This window comes from Coregonus clupeaformis, unplaced genomic scaffold, assembly GCF_020615455.1.
Source record: "Coregonus clupeaformis isolate EN_2021a unplaced genomic scaffold, ASM2061545v1 scaf0098, whole genome shotgun sequence".
In the NCBI taxonomy this organism is placed as follows: Eukaryota; Metazoa; Chordata; class Actinopteri; order Salmoniformes; family Salmonidae; genus Coregonus; species Coregonus clupeaformis.
Window position 1 is genome coordinate 20,930 of NW_025533553.1, and position 22,548 is coordinate 43,477.

A 22,548-nucleotide genomic window follows, 5' to 3' on the forward strand; every position below is an offset into this window, starting at 1 on the left:
ATTTCAATTAACAGGTGTGCATTGTTAAAAGTTAATTTGTGAAATATCTTTCCTTCTTAATGCATTTGAGCCAATCAGTTTTGTTGTGACAAGGTAGAGTGGGTATACAGAAGATAGCCCTATTTGGTAAAAGACCAAGTCCATATTATGGCAAGAACAGCTCAAATAAGCAAATAAGAAATGACAGTCTGTCATCACTATTAAGACATGAAGGTCAGTCAATCTGGAACATTTCAAGAACTTTGAAAGTTTCTTCAAGTGCAGTCGCAAAAACCATCAAGCGCTATGATGAAACTGGCTGTCATGAGGACCGCCACAGGAAAGGAAGACCCAAAGTTACCTCTGCTGCAGAGGATACGTTCATTAGCGTTACCAGCCTCAGAAATCGGCAAATTAACTGCACCTCAGATTGCACCACAGAGTTCAAGTAACAAACACATCTCAACATCAACTGTTAAGAGGAGACTGCGTGAATCAGTCCTTCATGGTCGAATTGCTGTGAAGAAACCACTACTAAAGGACACCAATAAGAAGAAGAGACTTGCTTGGGCCAAGAAACATGAGCAATGTACATTAGACCGGTGGAAATATGTCATTTGGTCTGATGAGTCCAAATTTGACCGGCGTGTCTTTGTGAGATGCAGAGTAGGTGAACGGATGATCTCCGCATGTGTGGTTCCCACCGTGAAGCATGGAGGAGGAGGTGTGATGGTGTGGGGGTGCTTTGCTGGCGACACTGATTTATTTAGAATTCAAGGCACACTTAACCAGCATGGCTACCACAGCAATCTGCAGCGATACGCCAACCTGTCTGGTTTGCGCTGTTCGGGACTATCATTTGTTTTTCAACAGAAAAATGACCCAAAACACACCTCCAGGCTGTGTAAGGGCTATTTGACCAAGAAGGAGAGTGATTGAGTGCTGCATCAGATGACCTGGCCTCCACAATCACCCGACCTCAACCCAATTGAGATGGTTTGGGATGAGTTGGACCGCAGAGTGAAGGAAAAGCAGCCAACAAGTGATCAGCATATGTGGGAACTCCTTCAAGACTGTTGGAAAAGCATTCCTCATGAAGCTGGTTGAGAGGCCAAGAGTGTGCAAAGCTGTCATCAAGGCAAAGGGTGGCTACTTTGAATAATCTAAAATGTAAAATATGTTTAGATTTGTTTAAGACTTTTTCGGTTACTACTTGATTCCATGTGTTATTTCATAGTTTTGATGTCTTCACTATTATTCTACAATGTAGAAAATAGTAAAAATAAGAAAAGCCCTTCAATAAGTAGGTGTGTCCAAACTTTTGACTGGTACTGAATATAAAGTGTAATATTGGGATGCAAACTCAAAATTGAAAACAGATTTGGTTAGATTGATTTTATAACTTGAGATGGAGCTCTATTTGTCTGATCTTCAAAGCGTTTGGGAGGTTTGAGATATATTGTTTAGATAAAGTAAGATGTCGTTGCCGTATAATGAGATGACGTGATCCGTAGAATTGCGAGATATTGGTGTACTTTCTTTCGATTGTCAAATTGCCTAGGCCAGGGACTCCATAGACAATAAAAAATTGAGTTGCGATGGGGTCACCTTGCCTGCTACTTTTAGTTATTCAGAACAGAACAGAGCAGGTATAGCCTGTTATTGCTGTGGCTGAGGGATTGGTATACTGTAATTCCACTTTTAATTGTGGGTATTGTGTGTAGGCCAGTGACAACAAATCTGAGTTTAACCCATTTTAAATTGAGGCTGTAACACAACAAAATGTGGAAAAGGTCAAGGGGTGTGAATACTTTCTGAAGGCACTGTAGTATTTTAATCGTATTAATGAAGTTAGAGCCAAGTCCCATATGTTCCAAAACCGACCAAGCTTTTTCTGTGTTGACCGAGAACTGACCAAGGAGTTTTGGTTTCTGATGAAGCATGAAAGATATGTAATAGACGATGGAGGTTATCTGAGAATAATCGTTTTTTAACAAACCCGCTTTGGTCCAGATGTACCAATTTGGGTAAGTAAGTTTCGACATGAGACAAAATAATTTTAGAAAATAGTTTAATATTTGTGTTTTTCAAATATTGGGGTGATAGTGAGAGCAATGGGTGGCATCCTTAGGTATTTTTTTTTATTAAAGTGAAATTAGTGCTATGTTTACATCCCTTACAAATGAACCTATGTGAAAGGCTGTGTTCATCATTTCATGTAACAGTGGACCTAATTGGTTCCAAAATGTTAAATAGACCTCAGGAGGAATACCGTCCCAACCAGGTTGTTTTTGTTCATGTTATCCAATGCCCTTTTGAGTCCATGGAGAGAATTCTGGGCTCCCAGCAACCTCAGTTGAGAGTGGAGTTCTTATATATTTTAAAAAGGACTCAATCTGACTTGGTGTGTTACAATCAGAGGTGTACAATTCTTTATAGAAACGGGAGGATCTTTGGTTGATTAATTTGGGTTCTGATAGTAATTCACCTCATTAAGAATAGTTGCAATATCTGCTAATTGATCATTCCTGTGAAGCTTGTTAGCCAGTAGATGACAGGGTTGATTACCATGGAAGTAATGGTTGAGTCTAATTCTGCTCTCTGTCTTATCAATAGATTTAGTTCTGTCTTGACTTTGGAGAGAGTAGTCGCTATCTGGTCTGAAAACAACTTTTCCAATTTTGCCATCTTGTGGCTCTTTTTAGGAGATTCAGAAATGTATCTGGTAGTAGTAAGCATGATCACCAGATAGGCTCATGTCAAATTTCCATTTTTTTAATTAAAGAAAATAGAGGAGAAGATAATAGTACGAAATCGATTCGGGATAATGTTTTGTGCCTGTTTGAATAGAAAGTGTACTATTTTGCTTTAGGGTTATGAGCTCACCAGGCATAAATGAGGTGGTAGAGTATATCAAATAAAAATGTATTTGTCACATGCGCCGAATAAAATAGGTGTAGACCTTACCGTGAAATGCTTACTTACAAGCCCTTAACCAACAATGCAGAGGTTTTTTTAAAGTAAGAAAATATTTGCAATATATTTTTGAATTAACACAATAAAATAACAATAACCAGGCTATATATAGGGGGTATCTGTACCAAGTCTATGTGCGGGGTACAGGTTAGTTGAGGTAATATGTACATGTAGGTAGGGGTAATGTGACTATGCATAGATAATAAACAGAGAGTAGCAGCAGCGTAAAAAAGGGGGTTCAATGCAAATAGTCCGGGTAGCCATTTGAATAACTATTTAGCAGTATATGTTGGACAGCCTTGGTTGCCTGTGGATTACAGTTGGTTTTATTCGATTTGTCCCACATGTCCATCCCAACCAGTTGGAATTCAGTTAATTCTAACAATACATAGGATCATATGAATTTGGAGCAGTGGAGGCTCCTCAGAGGAGGAAAGGGAGGACCATCCTCAGTGAATTTCATAAAAATCAAAATAGTGAAACATTGAAAGTGATAATTTTTAGATTAAACTATACTAAATATATTCACGTCAACAAAAAATTGATTAAAACACGCTGTTTTGCAATGAAGGTCTACAGTAGCCTCAACAGCACTCTCTGGGGTAGCACCATGGTGTAGCTAGAGGACAGCTAGTTTCCGTCCTTCTCTGGGTACATTGACTTCAATACAAAACCTAGGAGGCTCATGGTTTTAACCCCCTTTCATAGACTTGCACAGTAATGATGACAACTTAGGTTGGAGGACGTCCTCCAACCTATCAGAGCTCTTGCTGTATGAACTTACATGTTGTCCACCCAATCAAAGGATTAGAGAATGACTCTAGTACTGAAAGCATAAGCGATGGCTAGCTAGCACTGCAGTGCATAAAATGTGGTGAGTAGTTGACTCAAAGAGAGAGAAATTAATTTCTTCAAAAATGAAGAAGTGAGAGAGCTAGCTATATTTCGCTGTATTTTTCAACAGTCACTTAGCTAGCGAATGCAGTTAAGTGAAAAAATAAGTACAATTATATATTTTTTGATTTGACTAAGTAAGAAATGTAAAGTTGTGCTTTGCCTTCAGCAAGCACACCTAATAACCTTGGCGCACACACCCACTCAAACCCCCTCCTCCTAGGGAACAGAGGAGCATAAAATAAAGCCAAGTCATTCTATCTCCCACCCTTGCCTGGGACACAACGAGAGAGAGGTTAATTAATACGATTAAGTAAATATTGTGTTCAATTAACTGATTAAGGGATGCAACTTCAGTGGAGATGGCTGCTCCCGCATGCCCTACCTCTGTCTCTACAATTCGTCTTAAAGCTGAAATCCTTAGTGGTGAAACTGCCATGTCCGTTTGCGATATTAAAGCATCAAAGAAGTTACCGCAAACAACGAACATGTTTTATTCCCTCTTATCGTTGCACGTGCGATAGAACAGCTGCATATGTACTGCAATCTATTTTACCTTGATGTGCGACGCTACCCCAGCGCTTGCCACCTCTGCATCGTCAACAATAACATGGGCTGTGGTGCGGACAGTGGCGCTGTTTCTCCCTACAGAATATTCCATCTTTAATCGCTCTTTTCCAAAGCCCCAGGTCTCCGCGGTGCCCAATTGGGCTTTGGGGTGTGTGTATGTTTACATTGAAAGCGATGCTCAAGTAGGATTAGGCATTACATATGTCAGCTGTCACTGTGACCTGGCTGAGAGTGAACCATGATGGGGCCCCAGTCATGCTTCCTGGGTTTGGCTCATTTAAAGGGATAGTCCTAGTGATTTTACATAATTAGATATGTTAGATATGAAATAACTATCTTTCAGGTCTCCCTTGTAAAAGAGGTCCCTTAACCTCAATGGGAAATAAAAATGTGAATATATAAAATCGCCTAACTATCCCTTTAAGGCGGTAGCGTTGCCCCTGACCTGCACAGTCCGCTTTTGTAATGGCCCTTTAAAGCAGCTGGATAAGAGTTCAGCCCTTCTTGCCCCCTCTCTCTGGTCAGGTCAGGTCTGCCCTCTCAAGATTGGCAGGCAAAGTGTAAGGAGGATTTCAGCCGGTCAGTCGGCTCTAATCAGCGCTTCAGATTACGATATTTATAGGCTGGTTCAGTTAGTCATCGAGCAGTTGGTGTTGTTTACTTAGTGACCAGGGCCTACACTATATATACAAAAGTATGTGGACACCCCTTCAAATTAGTGGATTTGGCTATTTCAGCCACACCCGTTGCTGACAGGTGTATAAAATCGAGCACACAGCCATGCAATCTCCATAGATGAACATTGGCAGTAGATTGGCCTTACTGAAGAGCTCAGTGACTTTCAACATGGCATTGTCATAGGATGCCACCTTTCCAACAAATCAGTTAGTCAAATTTCTGCCCTGCTAGAGCTGCCCCGGTCAACTGTAAGTGCTGTTATTGTGAAGTGGAAACGTCAAGAAGCAACAACGGCTCAGCCGCAAAGTGGTAGGTCACACAAGCTCACAGAATGTTTTCAGAGTGCTGAAGCGCATAGCGTGTAAAAATCGTCTGTCCTCTGTTGCAACACTTACTACCGAGTTCCAAACTGCCTCTGGAAGCAACGACCACACAATAACTGTTCGTTGGGAGCTTCGTGAAATGGGTTTCCATAGCCGAGCAGCCAAGTGTCGGCTGGATTGGTGTAAAGCTCGCCGCCATTGGACTCTGGAGCAATGGAAACACGTTCTCTGGAGTGATGAATTACGCTTCACCATCTGGCAGTCCGATGGACAAATCTGGGCTTGGCGGATGCCAGGCGAATGCTACCTGCCCAAATGCGTAGTGCCAACTGTAAAGTTTGGTGGAGGAGGAATAATGGTCTGGGGCTGTTTTTCATGGTTCAGGCAAGGCCCCTTAGTTCCAGTGAAGGGAAATCATAACGCTACAGCATACAATGACATTCTAGACGATTCTGTGCTTCCAACTTTATGGCAACAGTTTGTGGCAACAGGCCCTTTCCGGTTTAAGCATGACAATGCCTCCGTGCACAAAGCGAGGTCCATACAGAAATGGTTTGTCGAGATCGGTGTGGAAGAACTTGACTGGCTTGCACAGAGCCCTGAGCTCAACCCCATCGAACACCTTTGGGATGAATTGGAATGACGACTGCGAGCCAGGCCTAATCGGCCAACATCAGTGCCTGACCTCACTAATGCTCTTGTGGCTGAATGGAAGCAAGTTCCCGCAGCAATGTTCCAACATCTATTGGAAAGCCTTCCCAGAAGTGTGGAGGCTGTTATAGCAGCAAAGGGGGGACCAACATGATTTTGGAATGAGATGTTCGACGAGCAGGTGTCTTCATGCTTTTGGTCATGTAGTGTATATTCTTAAAGTTTCTCAGTAGGATCTAGGATCCGTTTTGCCTTTAAGATCATAATGAATAAGATTATATGGACAGGGGATGGACCTGATTCTAGATGGGTTTACCATACCATCCGATTACCTTATAATCTGTTGATACTCTGAGAGGAAACTCTCTGAACCTCTGTTACTTTACTCCGTTTTAGTGAGCTCCCATAGTTCTAATTATCTACATGTTAGGCATCAAGGCTAAGACAATTAGCTCATGCTATTGTTAGCGAGCTGGGCGCTGCCAAGAATGCTTAAAGGGATAGGACACAGCATTTCCCTGTAGATAGCCAGGGGGAGATTACAGACAAACTCCAAACGTGTTATTTAAATAGGACCTCAATTAACCCCTACAACACTGGCAGTTCACGTGAAACCATTTCACATTTAAAATAATTTGTAACTTTAATAGGACATTGCTCTACATGGGTTAGAAATAGGCCTAATAATTTATTTGCCAAGCTCGACATGAACCCAGGACCAAATCTCTACCTCCACTTCAAGCCCCATCTTGAATCGTCAACATTGAGTGACGCGTTTGCCTTGCACTGCACCAAATCATGATTCATCAACTCACCCGAAGATTTCACATTTTGTCACAAGCGATTAGGCTCTTACAGTGACTGTGGCTAACACGATGATTTGACTTGCAACGCAATTTGAGTCAAATGTAACACTGAAAATGGCCTTGCCAGGTTGATATGGCCTTATGTAGGGTCCCGGGTGTCATCCTTGTCTTCTAGCATCACCCCCATAGCCTGTCTTGATACATGTGGTTGTTTGACTCTTTAAGACGTTACTGAGTCGCCATTCTCTTTTATTCCTTCCGCAGGATCACTGTCACTACCGGGGCTATGTGGAGGATGTGGAGGAATCGTCTGTGGCCATGAGTATCTGCTCTGGGCTAAGGTAACCCTTACCGAAAAAACAGGCTTCTGGCAAATCTTTGGCCAATTTGCTGTAAATTTGGGGCAAGCTCATATTTTTACATGCAAATTATTTTTGTGGCGAACAGTTGCGGCAAATTTGTGGCGAACTTTTGGCAAACAATTCTGGGAAACTTGTGCCGAACATTCTGTTTGCTGCAAATTTGCTTCAAACTCATTATGAAAATGCCAATTAGATCAGGTTTTTTGTTTGTTATTAACAATATTGAAATGTCCTATCTACATAAACCATCACATAACTTGAAAGGAAATATCCACCCAAAACCACTCATTCCTTTAATTTAAAGTGTTAAATAACACTGTGAGAACAATGTTTCTTGGGAACAAATGTTTCATTTTGGCGTTATAATAAGGTTGGTAGCAACATGGAAAATCATTGTGGAAATCTGATGCAGCTCAAGTCGACTACAAAATCTGCAATGCAATGCTCTCTCTATGGGCTGGCTGGCTGGCTAGTTAGCTAGCTAGGTATAGGTAGCTAGCTAGCAAGCGTAGCTACACACAATAATACCAAAGACAATATAAACATATAAAGTAGGTAGTTAGCGGTAAAATCGCCTAAACAAACTGCACTATCAATTTAGGAGTCTACAATCTCACCATGTTCAACCTGCATAAAGTGTGCTCTTCACGGAAGAATCAGGGTTTCAACTGTACAGGTCAGATGGCAGACAGCTTCTGGCGTCATGTGGGCGAGCGGTTTGCTAATGTCAATGTTGTGAACAGAGTGCCCCATGGTGGCGGTGGGGTTATGGTATAGGGCAGGCATAAGCTACGGATAACCAACACAATTGCATTTTATCGATGGCAATTTTAATGTACAGAGATAACGTGACGAGATCCTGAGGCTGATTGTCGTGCCATTCATCCGCCGCTTTCACCTCATGTTTCAGCATGATAATGCACGGCCCCATGTCACAAGGATCTGTACACAATTCCTGGAAGCTGAAAATGTCCCAGATCTTCCATGTCCTGCATACTCACCAGACATGTCACCCATTGAGCATGTTTGGAATGCTCTGGATCGACGTGTACGACAGCGTGTTCCAGTTCCCGCCAATATCCAGCAACTTTGCACAGCCATTGAAGAGGAGTGGGACAACATTCCACAGGCCATAATGAACAGCCTGATCAACTATATGCGAAGGAGATGTCGCACTGCATGAGGCAAATGGTGGTCACACCAGATACTGACTGGTTTTCTGATCCACGCCCTTACCTTTTTTTTTAAGGTATCTGTGACCAACAGATGCATAATCGGTATTAACCGGTCATGTGAAATCTATAGATTAGGGCCTAATGAATTTATTTCAATTGACTGATTTCCTAATATGAGCTGAAATTGTTGCATGTTGCAGTGTAGTTTGCAGCAAATTTGCAAGAAAATTTTTTTTATTGTAAGGGTTTTGTTATAAAAAGTGACAACACTCTGGACTTGAGAGGTTGGGGGGGATTTAAGCTGTCAAGATTACCAGGAGGGTGTTCAAAGCCTGTGGTTTAGTCGCAACACCAGGTGCTCTCAAATATGCCTCCCCACCGGAGAGCGGGGTTCAAACCCCATAATGATGAAGCAAAAACAGGTTTTTATAATGTTTTGCAAATGTATTACAAATTAACTGAAATATCACATTTACATAAGTATTCAGACCCTTTACTCAGTACTTTGTTGAAGCACCTTTGGCAGCGATTACAGCATCGAGTCTTCTTGGGTATGACGCTACAAGCTTGGCACACCTGTATTTGGGGAGTTTCTCCCATTCTTCTCTGCAGATCCTCTCAAGCTCTGTCAAGTTGGATGGGGCGTGTCACTGCACTGTTTTTTTTAGGTCTCTCCAGAGATGTTCGATCGGGTTCAAGTCCGGGCTCTGGCTGGGCCACTCAAGGACATTCAGAGACTTGTCCCGAAGCCACTCCTGCGTTGTCTTGGCTGTGTGCTTAGGGTCGTTGTCCTGTTGGAAGGTGAACCTTCGCCCCAGTCTGAGGTCCTGAGTGCTCTGGAGCAGGTTTTCATCAAGGATCTCTCTGTACTTTACGCCGTTCATCTTTGCCTCAACCCTGAATGGTCTCCCAGTCCCTGCTGCTGAAAAACATCCCCACAGCATGATACTGCCACCACCATTCTTCACTGTAGGGATGGTAACAGGTTTCCTCCAGATGGTACGTTTGGCATTCAGGCCAAATAGTTCAATTTTGGTTTCATCAGACCAGAGAATCTTGTTTCTCATGGTCTGAGAGTTTTTAGGTGCCTTTTGGCAAACTCCAAGCGGGCTGTCATGTGCCTTTTACTGAGGAGTGGCTTCCATCTGGCCACTCTACAATAAAGGCCTGATTGGTGGAGTACTGCAGAGATGGTTGTCCTTCTGGAAGGTTCTCCCATCTCCACAGAGGAACTCTGGAGCTCTGTCAGAGGAACCATCGGGGTTCTTGGTCACCTCCCTGACCAAGGCCTTTCTCCCCTAATTGCTCAGTTTGGCCGGGTGGCCAGCTCTAGGAAGTGTTTTGGTGGTTCCAAACTTCTTCTATTTAAGAATGATGGACACCACTGTGTTCTTGGGGACCTTCAATGCTGCAGAAATTTTTTGGTACCCTTCCCCAGATCTGTGCCTCAACACAATCCTGTCTCGGAGCTCTACGGACAATTCCTTCGACCTCATGACTTGGTTTTTGTTCTGCTATGCACTGTCAATTGAGGGACCTTATGTAGACAGGCGTGTACCTTTCCAAATCATGTCCAATCAATTTAATTTACCACAGGTGGACTCCAATCAAGTTGTAAAATCATCTCAAGGATGATCAATGGAAACAGGATGCACCTGAGCTCAATTTCAAGTCTCATAGCAAAGGGTCTGAATACTTATGTAAATAAGGCATTTATGTTTTTTATTTTTAATAAAGGTGCAAAAACAACTTTCTAAAAACCTGTTTTCACTTTGTCATTATGGGGTATTGTGTGTAGATTGAGGAGTAAAATGTTTTATTTAATATATTTTAGAATAAGGCTGTAATGTAACAAAATGTGGAATTAGTAAATAAAACATTTTACTCAATCTACACACAATACCCCATTATGACAAAGCGAAAATAAGTTGTTAGAATTTTCAGAATTATAAAAAAACGAAAACATAAATACCTTATTTACTTAAGTATTCAGACCCTTTGCTATGAGACTCGCAATAGAGTTCAGGTGAATCCTGTTTCCATTGATCATCCTTGAGATGTTTCTACAACTTGATTGGAGTTCACCTGTGGTAAATTCAATTGATTGGACATGATTTGGAAAGGCGCACACACCAGGAATTGTCCGTAGAGCTCCGAGACAGGATTGTGTCGAGGCACAGATCTGGGGAAGGGTACCAAAACATTTCTGTAGCATTGAAGATCCCCAAGAACACAGTGGCCTCCATCATTCTTAAATGGAAGAAGTTTGGAACCTTCCTAGAGCTGGCCGCCCGGCCAAACTGAGCAATCGGGGGAGATGGGCCTTGGTCAGGGAGGTGACCAAGAACCCGATGGTAACTGACAGAACTCTAGAGTCCTCTGTGGAGATGGCTGCCTGCTTGGAGTTTGCCAAAAGGCACAAAAAGTACTCTCAGACCATGAGAAACTAGATTCTCTGGTCTGATGAAACCAAGATTGAACTCTTTGGCCTGAGTGCCAAGCGTCACGTCTGGAGGAAACCTGGCACCATCCCTACGGGGAAGCATGGTGGTAGCAGCATCATGCTGTGGGGATGTTTTTCAGGGGTAGGGACTGGGAGACTAGTCAGGATCGAGGGAAAGATGAACGGAGCAAAGTACAGAGATGTCCTTGATGAGATCCTACTCCGGAGCGCTCAGGACCTCAGACTGGGGCGAAGGTTCACCTTCCAACAGGACAACGACCGTAAGCACACAGCGAAGACAATGCATTTGTGGCTTCGGGACAAGTCTCTGAATGTCCTTGAATGGCCCAGCCAGAGCCCGGACTTGAACCCGATCTAACCTCTCTGGAGAGACTTGAAAATAGCTGTGCAGCGATTCTCCCCATCCAACCTGACAGAGCTTGAGAGGATCTGCAGAGAAGAATGGCACAACTGTATTTGGGGAGTTTCTCCCAATCTTGCAGCGTTATACCCAAGAAGATACGAGGCTGTAATCGCTGCCAAAGGTGCTTCAACAAAGTACTGAATAAAGGGTCTGAATACGTAATGTAAATGTGATATTTCTGTTTTTTATAAATGTGCAAACAAAATAAAAATGTTTTTGCTTTGTCATTATGGGGTGTTGTGTGTAGATTGATTGAAAAAAAACTAAAACAATTTTAGAATAAGGCTGTAACATAAAACATTTTGGAAAAAGTGAAGGGTTCTGAACACTTTCCAACTGCACTGTATGTACAGTACCAGTCAAAAGTTTGGACACACCTACTCATTCAAGGGTTTTTCTTTATTTTTACTATTTTCTACATAGTAGAATAAGATTGAAGACATCAAAACTATGAAATAACACATATGGAATCATATAGTAACCAAAAAGGTGTTAAACAAATAAACAAATATTTTATATTTGAGATTCTTCTAAGTAGCCACCCTTTGCCTTGTTGACAGCTTTGCACACTCTTGGCATTCTCTCAACCAGCTTCATGAGGTAGTCACCTGGAATGCATTTCAATTAACAGCTGTGCCTTGTTAAAAGTTAATTTGTGGACTTTCTTTCCTTAGTGTGTTTGCGCCAATCAGTTGTGTTGTGACAAGGTAGGGGTGGTATACAGAAGATAGCCATATTTGGTAAAAACCAAGTCCATATAATGGCAAGAACAGCTCAAATAAGCAATGAGAAACGACAGTCCATCATTACTTTGAAGCTGAGAAAAATGTGTTGGTGTGTGGGAAGAGTCTGACTTTGCATTGTGCCTAAGAACAGCCCTTAGCTGTGGTAATTTGGCCATATACCACACCACCTCGGCCCTTATTGCTTAAATGAACTATAGCCATTGAATTCTACCATACTGATATACCATGCATTATAGGGAAATAATGGACGCTCTAGAATGCCATTCAAGCCAATCAGAAACGAATATTCAACAATGCCATGGTGTAATTAAGCAATAAGGCCAGAGGGTGTGTGGTAAATGGACAATATACCACGGCTAAGGGCTGTTCTTATGCAGGATGCAACGCGGAGTGCCTGGAAACAGTCCTTAGCTGTGGTATATTGGCCATATACCACAAACCCCCAAGGTGCCTTATTGCTATTATAATCTGGTTACCAACGTAATTAGAAGAGTAAAAATAAAGGTTTTGTCATGCCCATGGTATACTTTCTGATATACCACGTCTTTCAGCCAATCAGCATTCAGGGCTCGACCCACCCAGTTTATAATGAATAATATTGACCACTTATGACACTGGTGTGATCAGCTTTTTGTGTTTGAACCTCCAGAGGGGTGCTCCACATGGACAACTCCAGCTATGGGATTGAGCCGCTGGTGTCTTCCTCGGACTTCCAGCACCTAGTGTACCGGCTGGAGGACGTGGTGTCGGAGCCGCTGGTGTGTGGCACGCCCCACACGGAACAACAAGCCCCATCTGAACAGGACCGCTCAGAGCATCACTCTGACACACACAAACAGCCCGTCAGCCACCTCCTCAGGGTGAGTTACCACAGGGTGTGTGCGTGCTACGTGTGCCTGTGTCTTCGTGCTGATTTATCTGCTTATGGTACTGTATGTGCTTTCTCCCCCCTTCAGAGAAAGCGGGCAGTGCTGCACCAGCCACACTATGTAGAGCTGCTCCTGGTGGTGGATAATGAGAGGGTGAGTGAATTTCCGACGGACAAACCTAGTGCAGCGACTGTGTTTTATACATCATTTAAAATCTCTTCCCCTCAACAGTACATTTTGGCGAAGAGATGAAGCACATATCTCAGGGATTTTTCTGCATAGAAAATACTTTGGATGAGCCTCTTGTGTTTATCGGAAAAGGGGGTAGCTGCAGCTAAATATGGTGACAGGAGTATGGGTGAGTGGGCGTGTGGAAAGGAGTGGTTGTATCGAAAGCGGTTTTGATTGTGCAGAGTTTTTTTTCTTCCGTTTCTTACCACGCAAAACGGTCTTGAGTGACAAATCTGTCCAATTAGCTGATTCGCTTTCCATACTCCCACTCGCCCATACTCCGGTCGCCATATTGGGCTGCAGTTACACATACTTGTTTTTTCGGGCCGTCTTCGTTAATACAGTGTACTTTTTTATTTATTTTTTACTTTTTTTTATTATTATTTTTATGGAAAAACGCTTTCAGTGTAAACGACTAAAATCGGACAAATTATGTAGAAAATAAATGTACCTATATATATTTTTTCAAATATTTGAGAACTATCACCAAAATAAAAACAAGACAGGGAGAATTGAAAATGTTTGCGCATAAGAACACTGCATTAGCCATGGCAAAATACATAGAATTGCACGAAAATCTTTCTCTCGGCTCCAAGGCACAATATGTAGAATTGCAGGCAATTAGCTTTTAAAACTGCAACATTTTCTCTCAGCCCCATGGAGAAATTTGTGAAATGTCAGTAAATTGGCTTAAAAATGCGAGCATTTCTCAACACCGCCAAGGTGTAGGCCTAAACTTTTCTTGCCAAGGGCCCGGACCGAATTCAATTGCAGCGACTGGCCGACCGCACCCATTACAACGCCCATCACCTAGTCCCTTTTTTGATCCAGAAAAAAACCATGATCTTGTGATTTCTTGATGGCCTGTGTGAAATCTAGCCTGGGTACCAGACCTATTTTTGCTATCATTCCACTCCTTGCCACATGCCAAAGATATGACAAGGAGTGGCATGATGGCACAAACATGATGCCCAGGCTAGTTGAAATCTCCATTGGGCTAAATAATTTTTTGTCCCAGTCCGTTTTAAACTTTTGGAACGAGGTCCTCAGGAAACCCTAGCCAACGCCCACCTCTGTCCTTTCCCTCTACAGTTCACCTACATGCACAGGAATGAGACTGCAGTGCGAGAAGAGATGATTCATCTAGCTAACTACATTGACAGTGTAAGTATACAAAAAAGTATGCATACTACAAGTGCTCAATCAGGGTCAAATACCCTCAGACTCAGTATGGCATGAGTTGCAGTCAACGCTTGCAATACCAAACAAGCCAATTCCAAGTATATAAACCAATGATTTCTTCATAGATTGTGTTTAGAGTTTAGGGGCAACATTTTTGTATTGCATAGGAATTGTGCAAAACTTACCATAAACCTCATTTTATAATCTGGCAGCGTGATTGAAACGTTTCTTTACCAATGTACATTATAAAGAGGCGACTTTTATTTTTTAAGACTCTAGTAAGTTTAATAAATGCTAGGATAGTTAAAAATTGCCTCTTTTTAATGCATATTGTTGAAGAAAAGTAAAAAAAATTGATCACATTTTTTGCACGGAAATGACGCCCTAGATGTGTCTATGGATCTGTCTCAATTTGTGACCTTCTTCCCATTTCTCTGTAACATCCAGATGTACGTGGAGCTGAACATCCGTGTGGTGTTGGTGGGCCTGGACATCTGGGCCAACGGGAACCCCATCAGCATCGAGGGCAGCGCCGGGGAGGTGCTCAGCCGCTTTGTCCAGTGGAGGGAGAAGGAGCTGGTGCCGCGGCGACGCCACGACAGCGCCCAGCTCATCCTGTGAGTCCCTGTACAGTTTTGCATCATATGAGGCATTATACATCATCGTAGTTTTTGCTCTCTACTGAAAGTGCTTTAACTTGAAAACGTAACTACTGATGTCAACAACAACAAAAAAATGGGTTGTATTAACAGTGGACTTATGAACAAAATACTAAAACGTCATTTTTGAGTGAAGTTATCCTTTAACCCCATAGAATACAGGGTTCATATTCAGCTTCTCTGAGTCAGAGTGCTGATCTAGGACCTGTCTTGCCTTTACGATCATAATGAGTAAGATTACATGGGCAGGGGTGAATTGATCCCAGGTCAGCAATCCTACTCTGAGACACTTGATGAACATGGGCCCAGGAGAGGCAAAATAGTAATGTAGCACTGGGTTTATTATGTCTCTCTCTCTTCATAGTCTCTCTCTGTATTTTTTGTCTCTCCAGGAAGAAGAACTTTGGGGGCACTGCTGGGATGGCCTTTGTCAGCACGGTCTGCTCGCGGAGTCACGGGGGTGGGATCAACGCAGTAAGTTCCTCCCTTGGGACTCTGCTGATTACTCTCCAAAATGCATCATATCGCGCAAAACACATCATACCAGTTATTGCTCTGCACTGAAAGTGCTCTATCTTGAAAACTTGACTGCTGACATGCAACATTTTGGGGGATTATATTAACAGTGGACTAATGAAGAAAATACTTACAGATCGTTTTGGAGTGTAGTATTCCTTTAATATCCTCGCCTCATACTCCGTGCATGTCTCTGCGTAGTCGCTCCTTGTTCGAAATATACGAAACATCCTTTTATTATATAGAAACTGGCGCCTTTATACACCAAGGACGGTAACTATAATGATACATTATACCTAACTATAAAAGGTTCTACAGTAGCTTACACCTGTCAATCAACTGATCAACGAATCCTACTGCACGCTGTAGTTCTATTAATAAGGTGGTAACACAGACCATTCAGTGCTTCAGGGTGTGTTCAGTGTCATAGTGACAACTGCAAATAATACTTCAATGTGTACATGTAATGAAACAATATAGAAACATATTTAAATGTAGCAATTCAACAACAAATGCTGTTTAGCCTGCACATTTTTTACGTCATTGCTTTCCTCGTTGCTCAAGTGGTTTGCGAGTGATCCCCGAAGGTTCATTTGGCCTAGGCCTTCATTCAGCAATTAACAAGAGCAAGCCTGCTCCTCTCCATGTAAAGGCTATTAGGCCTAGTAAAAAAACTATATAAATAAATGTCCTATAGCTTTTGTAGCCTACAGCTTTTCCTGGGACTTCACGAGAACTGAGTAGGGATGGGGATTTGAAATAATTTCACTATTCGAGTAGTATTGTGAATTTTTGTCAGATATCCGGATCTTCAAAATACATGTTTTTTTCAATGTACGTTTTTAACCTGAGCATTGCTGCGTGAGGAAGAGCCTGGTGCACTATTACTGCAAAGGTGCCTGGTGAGATGGGAGCGAGCAGACGGAGGCAGAGAGTGAGACGCTACTCTGCTACAGCCAAGACTAGCTAACTTGTAGCAGCCACAATCTTATTTATCATCCCATATAACAGTAGCCTAGGGAATTGAGGCCACATTTTGCGCTTTTTCTCCTTAGCCCCATTCAGATAAAAAACAACAGCCTACCTGTTGGTTGCTTGTTGTAGTCTACTCTTTCTCATTTCGCTAACTTTTAATTCCGTAATTGTATTCTGTCTTGCATTGCATTTGTGAACTCTCACTACACATTGAACAACAAGCTACACACTTGAAGGCTACCGGACGGCTACCAGGCTTAGTTATGGGGCGCCTGTCTTAAAAACTACATTGAAAGTTTGTTTTATTAAATTAATCATTACAAATGTCATGGTATATCCTTGTAAGAAACAACGTCATATGGATATTTTAATTTTATCAAGAAAAGCCTTTTCAATGTTAAAATATGCCTATACATTTTTTGGCCACAAACATTAATACAAATTCTAACGTCTGTTCGAATATTCAAACCTATTATAGCCTATTGCGTACCGGAACAGCTGGAAGAGAGAGGCTATAGTTGTGTAGCCAAATTAAGAAGCTAAATATTAGGGCTATAAATATGAACCTGTTAAAGTGCAATACATTTTTTTTTACAGATTAGGAAATGGCAGATCTGTGTGTTCCTCCAGGCTGCGCTCTGCAGTCCCTAGGCTTGCAAAGCGCCACTCCACTATTGATTAGGCCTACGTTTTTAGACAGTATCATTATTCTACCTAGGCTACAACAACACAGTGCAGTGAATAATGTATTATTGTTATCAAGTGAGTACACAATTATTGTCTAGGGCTGTAAACTGCAGTGATGTAGGAACATTTGAGTAACCGCGCAAACACCCTGTTTTTAATGCTTCATGCTGAAATAACTGCATACAGCCTAGGCCTGATTATGCAACCATTTGGATTGGTTATGGGTCTATGCTCAACTGTTTACAAGGTCCAAAAAGGTACAGTACATTAGCAGGCTACATATGGTGTATTTCGATCACACCATCGTGCGCTCGCTCTCCTTTCAAACTCCCCGCCAGTTCTTTTGGCTCCTGTATTTTACATTCAGCAAGCAAGAGCAAGCTGGAATCTCTCCTCAATAGGCTAGTAGTAGTACATAAAATGTTTGAAATCCGTGTACAACAAGCTATTGTAGTCTAGCTTTTCCTGGGACTCCAAGACTAAAGAACAATAGCTGTATCTGAGAGGCAGCGGAGAGGCCAGGTGCGTAATGGCGCAAAGACAACCTTGAAGACAGACTAGAGATGTGTAGCCTTAGTTAGAAGCGTATGCAATCCATCATTCGTTAGCTAAATATTAGGCCTAATACTGCAGTGAATAGCCTATACCCAATGAATTTACAAAGGGAAATATTTGTTTGACAGATAGCCTAGGATAGGGTACATTGTGCACTTCCCAGGCTGCGCTACCAGTCCCTGTGGGCATCCAGCTCGAAAACCTCTCCAATTGATTAAGCTTTTTAGGGACAAGAAAATTATCATGACTAGGCTATAACAATACAATGCAATAATGCCATTTTTTATTTTATGTTTGTGGGTATTTTACCCCCATTTTTCTCCCCTATTTCGATCTTGTCTCATCACTGCAACTCCCCAACAGGCTCGGGAGAGGCGAAGGTGGACTCATGCGTCCTTAACACCCGCCAGCTTAACCCGGAAGCCAGCCGCACCAATGTGTCGGAGGAAATACCATTCAACTGGTGACCGGGGTCAGCCTGCAGGCACCCGGCCCGCCACAAGGAGTCGCTAGAGCGCGATGAACCAATTAAAGCCCACCCGGCCAAACCCTCTCCTTGTGGCTCAGCCCGGGAATGAACCCAGGTCTGTAGTAACGCCTCTAGCACTGCGATGCAGTGCCTTAGACCGCTGCGCCACTCGGGAGGTCCCAATAATGCAGTTGTTATAAAAAAATGTGTGAGTAAAGAATTCTAGTCTAGGCTGTAAACTGCAGTGAATGTCATTTCAATAACCGCTAGAAAGCCATGTGTTTTGAATGCATGTTTCATTGCAAAATAATAATAATCTAGCCCAGTGGTTCCCAACCAGGGGTACCAGGACCTAGGGGGTACTTTGCCTATCCACAGGGGGTATTTGAGAAGACTCATGAGACCATAGACTTAGTTGTAAAATGCGCTTAACACCCAAGTCAAGTTGAACTGTTCTTACACGCCAGTAGAGTAAAGATGGTAATGGTGTGTGTTGCAAATAGCACCCTTTTCCCTATGTAGTGCACTACTTTTGACCAGAGCCCTGGTCAAATGTAGTGCACTATATAGGGGGATAGGGTGCCATTTGGGACGTATCAATTGTGTGTCCACGCTGTTTAGCCTATAGCCCTCATTTGATTTCTAATGAACGTTCTATGTCCTTCTCTGCCTTCAGTTCACCAACAACAACATCCCGTCTTTTGCGTCTATCGTGGCCCACGAGCTGGGCCACAACCTGGGCATGAACCACGACAACGGGCGTAACTGCCATTGTGGGGTCACCAGTTGTATTATGAACTCGGGCGCCACGTGAGTTTTCCTCGACCCTCAGACTAATTTTGCCGCTTTTCCACGGTGACCTGTCCTTACATAAGGAGGGTCACATATTGCTCTGGGTGAAGTTTCCCCTAGGTACAGATCTGGGATCAGCTTCCCTTACCCCAATCCTAACTTTAACCATTAGTGGGGAAAATGCAAAACTGACCTAGGATCAGTGTCTAGGGTCAACTGCACTCTACACCGTCACATATCCTGGTACTAACCCCGCCTCTTCTGTCTCTTACCCCCTCTCAGTGGCTCGCGGAACTTCAGCAGCTGCAGCGCCGACGACTTTGAGAAGATGATCCTGAACACGGGGGGCAGCTGCCTGCTTAACATTCCGCATCCGGAAGAGGCCTACAGTGCCCCCTACTGTGGCAACAAACTGGTGGACGTGGGAGAGGAGTGTGACTGTGGCTCAGACAAGGTGACCGTCAAAAAGTGATATGGTGCAGGGTTGGTATCATTTCCCTTTCAATTAAGTCAATTCAGGAAGTAAACTGAAAAAATTGTAATTTCTATTTACTTCCTGAATTGACTGAATTGAAATGGAATATACTCCAACCCTGATATGGTGGTGATAGTCCCATAGGCAGGGCTCTAAAGTGCTACCATGATTACGGATAATCATGAATGAATTGTGAATAATGATGAGTGAGAAAGTTACAGAGGCATAAATATCATACCCTCCAAAAATCCTAACCTCCCCTGTTATTGGTAATGGTTAGAGGTTAGCATGTCTTGGGGGTATGATCTCTAACTTTCTCATTCAATATTCATTCATGATTATCCATAATCATGGTAGCATCCACATTAATGTAGAAGTGTTCAGAAACATATTTTATTCATGTACAATAAAAGTTACTCCAAAATGACACAATACATGATTTACCATTCATTTCTATAGGTCACGACATAATCGAAAACACAACCAAAACACAACCAAAAGGCGTGCTAGGAATATGGGACCAAATACAAAACTTTTGACTACTTTAATACACATAAGTGAATTTGTCTAAATACTTATGACACCTTCAAATGGGGGGGACTAGATACATAAAGTGCTTTCATTTCTAAACGGTGAAACAGATATGTATGAAAATACCCTCAAATAAAAATTATTTCATGCTGTAGTTCTATTAATAAGGTGGTAACACAGACCATTCAGTGCTTCTGGGTGTGTTCATTGTCATAGTGACAACTGCAAATAATACTTCAATGTGTACATGTAATGAAACATAATATAGAAACATATTTAAATGTAGCAATTCAACAACAAATGCTGTTTAGCCTGCACCTTTTTTATGTCATTGCTTTCCTCGTTCCTCAAGTTGTTTGCAAGTGATTTCAATTTTTCTACTGGTTGTCAATTCGTTTGGATCTTTTTCGCTGTGCTCATCTCTCTGTCTGTCCTGTGCAACCATTTGCAATGCATCAGTGCAACAATGTTATCCCTGGCCAAAGTGATCCCCGACAGTTCATTTGGCCTAGGCCTTCATTCAGCAATTAACTATTAGGCCTAGTAAAAAAAATATATAAATAAATGTCCTATAGCTTTTGTAGCCTATAGCTTTTCCTGGGACTTCACGAGAACTGAGTAGGGATGGGGATTTGAAATAATTTCACTATTCGAGTAGTATTGTGAATTTTTGTCAGATATCCGGATCTTCAAAATACATGTTTTTTTCAATGTACGTTTTTAACCTGAGCATTGCTGCGTGAGGAAGAGCCTGGTGCACTATTACTGCAAAGGTGCCTGGTGAGATGGGAGCGAGCAGACGGAGGCAGAGAGTGAGACGCTACTCTGCTACAGCCAAGACTAGCTAACTTGTAGCAGCCACAATCTTATTTATCATCCCATATAACAGTGCCTGTATTGACTGGAGTAGCCTAGATAAGCTAGCTAGCTAAATTCTAAGCTTAATATAGGGAATAGGGTGCCATTTCAGACTACAATAGTATTTTTGAAGAATGCTGTAATAGTCTATGATGGTGGCCGCCTCCTCCCTGATTTGTTCATGATGTTTGTTTCTCCCCCTATAGGAATGTGAGAAGGACCCGTGCTGTGAAGCCAAGACCTGCAAGCTCATGGGTGGAGCACAGTGTGCCTATGGAGTGTGCTGTAAAAATTGTCAGGTAACTTCCATTTAGTGTAGCACTGCTGTCTGTTATTGATATTAAAAACCAATTCAACCATTATATAATTTTTACATGAACTACAGACTAGAAAGAAAGGAATTTGAACAGCAGCAATATTCACCAGATACTTAAATACTATTAAGCTTTTTTCAAATACTTTTAGCGTTTGCTTTAGCCTACCTAGTTTGCTAGATAGTGCCTTCAAAACGTATTCATGCCTCTTGACTTTTTCCACATTTTGTTGTGTTACAGTGGGATTAAAATTGATGTAATTATCCTTTTTTTGTCAACGATCTACACAAAATACTCTGTCAAAGTGGAAGAAAATGTTTAACTTTTTAATTTTTATTATGGAAAATATAAAAAATATAGTGCTTTCTGAAAATATTCAGACCCCTTGACTTTTTCCACATTTTGTTACGTTAAAGCCTTACTGTAATTTCGAATCTCATAGCAAAGGGTCTGAATACTTATGTAAATAAGGTATTTCTGTTTTTTATTTGTAATACATTTGCACACAAAAAAAATATCAATTTTAGAATAAGGCTATAATGTAACAAAATGTGGAAAAGGGGAAGGGATCTGAATACTTTCCGAATGCACCTGTATATTTATTAGGTAAGTATTCAACCCCCTGAGTCAATACATGTTAGAATCCCTTTTGGCAATTACAGCTGAGAGTCTTTCTGGGTAAGTCTCTAAGAGCTTTGCACACCTGGATTGTATAATAGTTGCCCATTGTTCTTTAAAAAAATTATTCAAGCTCTTTCAAGTTGGTGTTGATCATTGCTAGACAGCCATTTTCATGTCTTGCCATATACTTTCAAGCCGATTTAAGTAAAAACTAACTAGGCCACTCAGGAACATGCAGTGTTGTCTTGGTAAGCAACTCTAGTGTATATTTGACCTTGTGTTTTAGTTCATTGTCATGCTGAACGGTGAATGTCTCCCAGTGTCTGTTGGAAAGCAGACTGAACCAGGTTTTCCTCTAGGATTTTGCCTGTGCTTAGCTCTATTCTGTTTATTTTTATAGAAAAAAAAATCTTTAGTCCTTGACAAACATACCCATAACATGATGCAGCCACCACAATGCGTGAAAATATGAAGAGTGGTACTGAGTGATGTTGGATTTTCCCCAAACCTAACGCTTTGTATTCAGGACAAAAAGTGTATTTCTTTGCTAAATTCTTTGCAGTATTACTTTAGTGCCTTATTGCAAACAGCACCATGTTTTGGTATAATTATATTCTGTACATGCTTCCTTCTTTTCACTCTGTCATTTATGTTAGTATTGTGGAGTACCTACAATGTTGTTGATCAATCCTCACTTATCTCCTATCACAGCCAATAATTTCTAACTGTTTTAAAATCACCATTGGCCTCATGGTGAAATCCCTGAGCCATTTCCTTCCTCTCCGGC

The 22,548-nt window shown here is 41.9% G+C and overlaps 1 protein-coding gene across 3 annotated transcripts in view; it reads left to right on the top strand.

Moving 5' to 3' along the window:
* Positions 1-22,548, top strand: part of adam9 (ADAM metallopeptidase domain 9) — a 47,827-nt gene that overhangs the window by 11,760 nt on the left and 13,519 nt on the right. For all 3 annotated transcript variants that reach the window (XM_045213322.1, XM_045213323.1, XM_045213324.1), the window contains exons 2-10: positions 7,142-7,218; positions 12,677-12,887; positions 12,984-13,049; positions 14,220-14,291; positions 14,757-14,926; positions 15,361-15,442; positions 18,847-18,980; positions 19,245-19,416; positions 21,033-21,125. In XM_045213322.1, the coding sequence (XP_045069257.1) occupies positions 7,142-7,218; positions 12,677-12,887; positions 12,984-13,049; positions 14,220-14,291; positions 14,757-14,926; positions 15,361-15,442; positions 18,847-18,980; positions 19,245-19,416; positions 21,033-21,125 (1,077 nt within the window). The remainder of the gene's footprint in view (positions 1-7,141; positions 7,219-12,676; positions 12,888-12,983; positions 13,050-14,219; positions 14,292-14,756; positions 14,927-15,360; positions 15,443-18,846; positions 18,981-19,244; positions 19,417-21,032; positions 21,126-22,548) is intronic.